At 48.5% G+C, this 8,976-nt stretch overlaps 1 protein-coding gene across 1 annotated transcript; it reads left to right on the top strand.

Annotated features, from left to right (window-relative positions):
- Window positions 1-345: 345 nt before the first annotated feature.
- LOC123136295 (mitogen-activated protein kinase 3) lies at window positions 346-4,378 on the top strand. The gene is made up of 3 exons (XM_044555642.1): window positions 346-508; window positions 1,703-2,131; window positions 3,431-4,378. Exons 2-3 carry the CDS (start codon window positions 1,709-1,711, stop codon window positions 4,115-4,117), a joined length of 1,110 nt encoding a protein of 369 aa, XP_044411577.1. The 5' UTR covers window positions 346-508; window positions 1,703-1,708; the 3' UTR covers window positions 4,118-4,378.
- The last annotated feature ends 4,598 nt before the right edge of the window (window positions 4,379-8,976 follow it).

The following is an 8,976-nucleotide window of genomic DNA, read 5'->3' as shown; positions in this document are numbered from 1 at the left end:
CAATCTCTTGTACTCGAAGCGACCCATCATGACTCACTCACTCACTCAACCCGCTCGTGAAACACATTCACGCACGCCTGTCGAACCGAGGCGTGCCGCCTGCCGCCACCGACCGCCACCGCCACGCGCACACGGGGACAACGGGACCAATCCCCTCCCTTCCATCCCACGGCAGGCGCCTCCCTCCTCCCCACCCCACCCCCACTCGCGCGCACGTGGCGCCGCCCCGCGCCGCATCGGACGGTCCGCCCGCGCCCATCCCCCGGACCGACGGCCACCGTCCCCTCCCCACTCCCACGCGCCTCGCCGGGGACGGAGGAATATTCCTCGCCTCGTCCGCGCCCCCTCCCCCACCCCACCCCCACCCGCATCCTCCTCCCTCCCTCCCTCCCCCAGCTGCAATTCACCTCCGAATTCGGTCGCCCATGGCGCCGCGGCTGCTCTAATCCTACCCACCTACCCCTCCCCCCTCCTCTCCTCTACCAGCTGCTCTCCCCTCCCCTCTCGTGTAAGTGAGCATCTCTCCCTTCTCTCCGCAATCCTTGTGCTTGGCCTCCGCGGCCCGAGATCGGCGGGTTCTTGTCCGGACGGACTGCGCCGGTCTCCGTCCCGCGGAGATCGGGCGCCCCTGATCCAAGCAGCCCCAGCTGGCGAGCTCGGATTGCGCCGCCGGGTGCGTGCCTACGTGCGTGCCTAGTCGAGTGTCCCGCCCAAATAATTCGATTCCCGGTACCGCGCGCACGCCTGTGCTCCGGCTGACCGGTGATGCATCGGGCCATGCTGTTCACGGGGGTGTGCGATGATTGTCTGGGGGCATTTCTTGCCCTGATAATCATCTGGGCGACGATCTGGCGACCGGAGCTATGGGTTTCTTGCACGCCATCCGTCTGCCCGTCGCTGGGACTGCGGATTCGATTTGTGCGTTTAGCACTGAGGCTGATGAGAATGCGCGTGAGAGGTGGCAGTGAGTAGCATTGCATGGTGGTGATGCGCGGATTGGCAGCGCTAGCGATCAAAGTTACCATTTATAAGCTTATATAAATGGACATTGAAGCTGATCATTTCAAGAGCTGAATTGGTCAGCGTCCATGCCCATTTATAAGCTTAGATAAGTACAACTGCACTTAGATGACATGCGAACATGTACTGCTTATATATAGTTCATTCACTGTTGCCTATTCTGATCAGAATTTATGAGCCTTGTAGCTCGTGGTGCATGGTACAGTTTAGGTTCAGTTCTGAATTCTTCTTCTACTTGGAGTTCCACATAAACACTTAGTACCAAAAAAAAAGAAGATTGTGTGTTCTATTGGCATCTGAGGTCATGTAAATTTGTTACCAAAGCCTGGTTTAGTTGGAGAATTGTATACTGTCAACCTCTCCTCATCAGCTTAAGCTTTTGGGTGAACTGGTTATGGTTAGGTGCATGCACTTCAATACGGTATCAGAGTCAAGTCAAGGGATCTTGAGTTTAAGACCCAAACAACGTAAATATAGATTCAGCTATTGATCCTAAGGTCCGGAGGTTAGGAGAGTGTTCAAAGATGGGTGGTTAGAACCACATTGTTACAACTAGTATTTTATAATGAAGCTGACTTAATTTTTCAGATTCAAAATTTGGTGATTGTGTAAGCTCAAAGAAATTAAATTTGCTTATTGTACTGTTATTTATGGTATACTAAGTTATGTTTTGTTTTGTTAGTTGAAAATGGCAATGCTGGTGGATCCTCCGAATGGCATGGGAAACCAAGGGAAGCACTACTACTCAATGTGGCAAACCTTGTTTGAGATTGACACCAAGTATGTGCCTATCAAGCCCATCGGCCGAGGAGCTTATGGAATAGTTTGCTCATCCATAAACCGTGAGACAAACGAGAAAGTAGCGATAAAGAAGATACATAATGTATTCGACAACCGTGTGGATGCACTAAGGACCTTGCGGGAGCTGAAACTCCTCCGGCATCTCCGCCATGAGAATGTTATTTCTTTGAAGGATATAATGATGCCTGTACAAAGGAGGAGCTTTAAGGATGTGTACTTGGTTTATGAGCTCATGGATACTGACCTGCATCAGATAATCAAATCGCCTCAGGGGCTTTCCAATGACCACTGCCAATATTTTCTTTTTCAGGTAATGCTCGGATCACACCTTTTCCATCGCTCTTTGACATTTAATTATTTAATTGTAGTGAGTATGTATCTTCTCCTTATTACTTTCACTACCTGCACCATTTGTGATAATACATCTTATATCTGCATGTGTACATTACCCATTATATTCGCAAGTTCACTCTAGTATTCATCAAGGATGGTACTTTAGTCTGTACCAGATTAATTGGTCGCTGCAATACACACTGTTAGGTGTCTTTGTCGATTCGAACTTGAAATACACACACTGTTTTGTAAACACTTAAATGTTACTCAATCCAACCATGAACTTCTTTTCACATTTTTACACAATATTCTTGAAGTTTGTGCCAGCTCGAATGAAAACCTAGGTAAAATTGGGAACAGAAGTGCAACTTGGCATGTCATTGTCATCCTGTGTGATTCTGGTCAGTTTCACATGGTCCTTCACTCAATGGGTTTTGAAAGAACTGGCAATAACTGGCCACTTATCTTTGTTTCGAAGCCCAGGTTGCAGCCCTTTAGATTGACAGCTGGACAGAAGGTATCTTCTAGTAACTTTAGAGTGGAAGGCAGCTTCACTCTGTAGCTATATAGACAACTTCGAATTGGATGGCATGGAATATATTGTTGGGTTCTTCACCTTTTCTATTACGCTTTGGTATTTATTTTTAAACGTTAGACACAATAGCATAGTTCATACGCGATATGTGAATTTTCCTTTTCTGCATCAACCTGTATTACTCTCAGTCACATTGCGAGGCATTGTCTTGCTGCCTCATGAAATAAATAAAAAAGACCAACACAGGCTCATGTCCAGATGCAACCTAAAATTAGCACCTTCTGTTTGGATGTTTCTAATTACAACTTATTTTGTTAACATGGTAACAGCCAGACTTACCAATCCAGCTGATATATTGAATATGACTACTTGGACTTCACTTTGTCACTTGTCAGACCTCCGCATCCAATGAATTGGGGCTTTCTAATATTTTTTTTATAAAATGACATTCTTTTTAGAGTTTAAGCTTTTATGTACATACATTAAACTAAAAAAGTATCTCTACCACTACATGAAGTATAAGCATGCATTCTAACAGAACTATGTCTCTACGTAAAAGCATTCATTCTAAAGAAGTAAAAGCATTCATTCTACACAAGTATAAGCATGCTGATGAATTTTTAATTTATGTGACCCTTGTGCTTCATTTAACCTGTTATTGTAAGATCTTTTGAATTCTTTTTTATTCTTCCTATCTACATTTTCTGTTGATGATTTAAGATGTTGTTATTTTGATTGCAGTTGCTTCGAGGACTGAAATACCTCCATTCAGCAGAGATACTCCACAGAGACCTAAAACCTGGGAACCTACTGGTGAATGCAAACTGTGATCTGAAGATATGTGATTTTGGTCTTGCACGTACAAACAGTAGTAAAGGCCAGTTTATGACTGAATACGTCGTCACCCGCTGGTACAGGGCTCCTGAGTTGCTGCTTTGCTGTGACAACTACGGCACTTCCATCGATGTTTGGTCTGTTGGCTGCATCTTTGCTGAGCTACTTGGCCGCAAGCCTATTTTTCCTGGGACAGAGTGCCTCAATCAGCTAAAACTGATAGTCAATGTTCTTGGCACCATGAGCGAGTCTGACCTGGAGTTCATCGACAACCCAAAGGCTCGCAGATATATCAAGACCCTTCCCTACACTCCCGGTGTTCCACTCGCAAGTATGTACCCACATGCACATCCTCTGGCCATCGATCTATTACAGAAGATGCTCATCTTCGATCCTACTAAAAGGATCAGTGTTACCCAGGCCCTTGAACACCCTTACATGTCTCCTCTTTATGACCCAAGTGCAAACCCTCCCGCGCAAGTGCCCATCGATCTTGACATAGATGAGAACATCAGCTCAGAGATGATCAGGGAAATGATGTGGCAGGAGATGCTTCACTACCACCCTGAAGCCGCCACGGCAGTAAACATGTGATGACGATCTTGCAGTGCCCTGGGAAGAACCCGGCAGGCTCATCTCTTTTTTCCTCGAAAAGACTACTGTGATTATCGCACCTATTAAGTAACCATGACGTGCAGTGTGGGGAGTTATCTCCGTGTAAATACGCAGTGCGATGAGAACCGCATATGGATAGTTCTTGTTATGGACCACTATTTGGTGTATGTATACTGTTGTGTTGTTGTATGAGCTCAAGAAAGAACTGTTGAAGCGAATTCAGTAAGTGTTGGTTTGTGATGGCCCTCCTGTGTTTGTTGTTGCAGTTGTTGGTATTTGAAGCAGACCTGCTGTTATTCGCTTGTGTGTTTTATTTAGTACTATTAATCGGCAAATATTGCACTAGTAAAAATGCATGTTAACCTTGGTGATATTTGAAGTGTACTTGCTGTTAAAGTCTATTGGGTTTATACTACTTAACTTGGACGTTTAATCACTCCAAGACAAGAATTAGATAAGAATTAAGGCGCCTTTCTGACACTGCAGTCTGAAAGTAAATCCTCCAAAACAGGGAGACTCGCCTTAATTTTGAAAGCACATACTTATGATTGTACAAGAATGAACCCAGAAGCAAAAGAAAGATGATTTTTTTTAGAAAAGGAAGATGACCCCCGGCCTCTGCATCTGAGCGATGCATACGGTCACTTTATTAATTATTCTCACAAGACCTTACAAAGTAATACAACAATAAGACTAAAGCCGCCGTCTAAGCAACTCTATCCAGTTGATGAAGGGGCGCAGATAGCCTGGGCCTAATACCAAACAGACATCGCAACTAAACCTAACATCTAAGACCTAATGTCCCATTTAGGACGCCTGCCGAGCATGGGTCTCACCGGTCCGGCGTGCACTCAGAGGCCACCGCCGCCAACTGCCACCGCTCCATCTTCAGAACTGTACTGATGCATCAACCTTGCTCGGTCCAGCTATCATCGATGCCACCACGGCGCCCAACGGCACCTCCTCCCTGCGCGCAAACATCTGAGCACGTCGTGGTCGCCACTGACACACCTCAGCACCATGCTGCCAAGTACCACCAGCCGACACAACTTGAAGTCTTTGGAAGATCTGTCGTGCGTAGCACCTGCCGACCAGGCATGACAAAGCGTAGCACCTGTCGGTCAGGCATGACTTGACATCTCCACCGAAGCTCCATGCAAGATGAAGCCGCTCCACCTCCAGCCTCTCTGAACGGGACGGGAGCACCCCAGGAAGACACGACGAAGAGTTGGGCACCACAATCACCACGAGAGCCGGACCAGCCGACCGCCATGGCGAAGCGACACCACTAAAGAGAGAACCGCCGCCATCAGGAACGCCAAGAACGCGCTGCAGCTGTCCCACCTCCCCGCGGACCCAAAGCGGCGCCTTCAAGAAGGTGACGGAGCCGGGCACCGCCGCCGCCCAACCGAAGTTGTGGGTTTTCACCCGGGTGCAGGGGAGGACGAGGGGGAGGGAGCTGGATCTCGAAGCCGCCTTCAAGAAGGAAACAACGCGTGGAGCGCCGCCGGCGTCATGGCCGCCACAGCCGGCCAAGAATTACTCCGATCCAGAGCTCCCAACCCCACATCCGCACAGTCCGCCACCGGATCCGGTCGGACTGATGAGGAGGAAGCAGCAGCTCGGGGGCGCCGTCTTCAGATCTGGCGAAGGAGAGTAGCAGGGGATCCCTCCACGCGGTGCCCGCATCCACCGCCAACTCGCCGCCCGCGCGGCCAAGTAGACGCGGCCCTCAACTCCGGCGAGCGCCGCCCGCCGTCAGGACAACGCCGCCCTCACCAGCAGAGGCCGCCGCCTCAAACCCTAGGCCCGAGCCCGAGCGGCGTCGCGGCCGAGGGCCTCGCCGCCACCCTCATCGGCGGCCGCGCGGGGGACCCGGCGCCCGTCTCCGGCAGCGGCGAGGATAGGACGAGAAGGGGAGGAGGCGGACGGCGAGGTTTGTCGCCCCCGAGTTGCCCTCGAGAGGGCGACTCGAGGGTACGGGCACTCGTCCTAAAGATGATTAGCAAGGTCATTAACCATTTCTCTTAAACAAGTGAGAGGCGAATTAAACCCATCAACTTTTTTTCAACTTTAAGACGTCAATGTTTCTCTTTTGTGGCTTCCGGTGACATGTAATAATTTGGAACTCGGAAACTTGAAGAACCATTTTAGTAAGCCTCTAAAGTTCTTTTTAACTGTATAAGCTTCCCGAATGGGCTGATGGCGTGCCGCTGCCGCGTCGTCGCTGGAGCCAACCTACTACCGTTGTTGATCGCGGGCGGGAAGTCATGAAGACCATGATCTTGCCAGCCCAGCGCCTAGAGAAGAAGTTATCATCCTGGAAGAGTCGCTGATCCAAGAGCTAAACCTCCGTTATTCCTCACAGACTACATGCCAACCAACACCGGAGACCACATCGACATGATGGCAATGAGAATGAGGCTGGAGGACTAAACTGCAACCGCCGTCACGCAAACAAACACTTGGACCAAAATCTCACCCGCCAGAACTATCGGTGGAAAAGTACGTCATCAAGCCATCGACCCCTCTGCCTCGGACGACATCATAGAGATGAGGAGACTCGAGGGAACCTTATTCGCTGAACCGACAATGCCCAGGATGCCTTTATCTAGCGCCGCCATCACCACCGTCGGAAGGGCCGAAGCGACATATAACGAAAACTACCTATAAGCCCCAAATTGAGGAAAGCTACAACTTCATCTGATAAATCGAGGCCTCTCCTTTACTCCCACAACAACGGATGCACTTATGTGTTTACCAGTTTTTTTTCGCGAAAATACGCAAAACTTGCATATCATTGCATTGATAGAAGGAGCAGAAATAGTACAGATGAGAGTACAACACATGACACGAACGCAGGCAGGCGTGAATATGGTGCCTGAAGCAGAGAGACAAGGGATGCTCGGCCCGAACAAAGGATATATATAACACAGCTAAACCAACCAAGCCCAAACCAAAAGCGGCAATCCCGAACCAACAAGATCACCAACATCACCGGAGGCAAGACTCGGGACACCGCGAGCGAGCAAGATGGCGCCTTCAAGAAGGAAGACGATGCCGAGACGCTGTCGCCATCCGGTCCGGAGGAATTGGACCTAGAGTTTCCCCTAAGCTCTAAGAGGGGCGCAGCCGAGGGCCTTGACAACGCCTCTAAGGAGGAAACGACATCCGCAGACGCCGCTGCTGCCAGCATCGGTAAACCGAGCTGTGGTTTCTCCCTGGCCTGAGGCTAAGCAAACCCATAGCCGCCGAATCTGGAAACGAGAATGAGGAAGTGAACGATGATCGGAGCCACCATGTCGGAAGGGGGTTGATGGGTTGCACCTGCCGTCGGAGAGTGGCACCTCCTTCGAACCCACGAGCATTGGATCAGGCACAAAAGAGGAGGCTTTGAGGCCTACAAGGTAGGGCATGCAGTGAAGCAAACCATGAGGGGGTGGGGCGACGACGATCAGCAACGCCGGCAAGCTAGGACTGGAGGGGCGCAAATCCGGAATGCCGTGGCCAAAGCCATCGGGATGTCGGGGAGCCAAGTGAGCTGGAAGGGACGAAGCTACCTGGTCGCTGCTACTTCTTGAGCTTGCGTTGGTTTTTCTCTTGAAGACGAAAGGGTGATGCAGCAAAGTAGAGATAAGAATTTCCCTCAGTTTGAGAATCAAGGTACCAATCTAGTAGGAGACAACGCACAAATCACCGAATACCTGCACAAACAATCAAACAAACTTGCACAAAACGCGATAAAGGGGTTGTCAATCCCTCCACAGTTACTTGCAAAAGTGAGATCTGATAGAGATAGATCAATGATAAAGTAAATATTTTTGGTATTTTTGGTTTATAGATCGAAAAGTAAAAGATTGCAAGAATAGTAGATCAGAAACTAAGATTGTAGATCGGAAACTTATATGATGAAAATAGACCCGGGGGCCATATGTTTCACTAGAGGCTTCTCTCAAGATAGCAAATAATACAGTGGGTGAACAAATTACTGCCGAGCAATTGATAGAAAAGCGCAAAGTTATGACGATATCTAAGGCAATGATCATGAATATAGGCATCATGTCCGTGTCAAGTAGACCGACTCCTGCCTGCATCTACTACTATTACTCCACACATCGACCGCTATCCAGTATGCATCTAGAGAATTAAGTTCATAAAGAACGGAGTAATGCATTAAGTAAGATGACATGATGTAGAGGAATTAACTCAAGCAATATGATGAAAACCCCATCTTTTTATCCTCGATGGAAATAATACAATACGTGCCTTGCTGCCCCTACTGTCACTGGGAAAGGACACCGCAAGATTGAACCCAAAGGTAAGCACTTCCCCCATTGCAAGAAAAACCAATCTAGTTGGCCAAACCAAACCGATAGTTCGAAGAAAATTACAAAGATATCAAATCATGCATATAAGAATTCAGAGAAGATTCAAATAATGTTCATAGATAAGCTGATCAAAAATCCACAATTCATCGGATCTCGGCAAACACACCGCAAAAAAGTATTATATTGAATAGATCTCCAAGAACATCGAGGAGAACATGGTATTGAGAATCAAAGAGAGAGAAGAAGCCATCTAGCTACTAGATATGGACCTGTAGGTCTGTGGTAAACTACTCACGCTTCATCAAAAGGGCAATGGTGTTGATGTAGAAGCTCTCCATGATTGAATCCCCCTCCGACAGGACGCGGGAAAAGGCCCCTAGATGGGATCTCATGGGTATAGAAAGTTGCGGTGGCGGAAAAGTGTTTTCGTGGATGCCTCTGTTGGTTTGGGGATATATGGGAATATATAGGCGAAAGAATTAGGTCAGGAGGTGCACGAGGGGCCCACAA

The sequence above is a fragment of the Triticum aestivum genome, chromosome 6B (assembly GCF_018294505.1).
Source record: "Triticum aestivum cultivar Chinese Spring chromosome 6B, IWGSC CS RefSeq v2.1, whole genome shotgun sequence".
NCBI classification, from domain to species: Eukaryota; Viridiplantae; Streptophyta; class Magnoliopsida; order Poales; family Poaceae; genus Triticum; species Triticum aestivum.
This window is presented reverse-complemented; position numbering and strand designations above follow the sequence as displayed.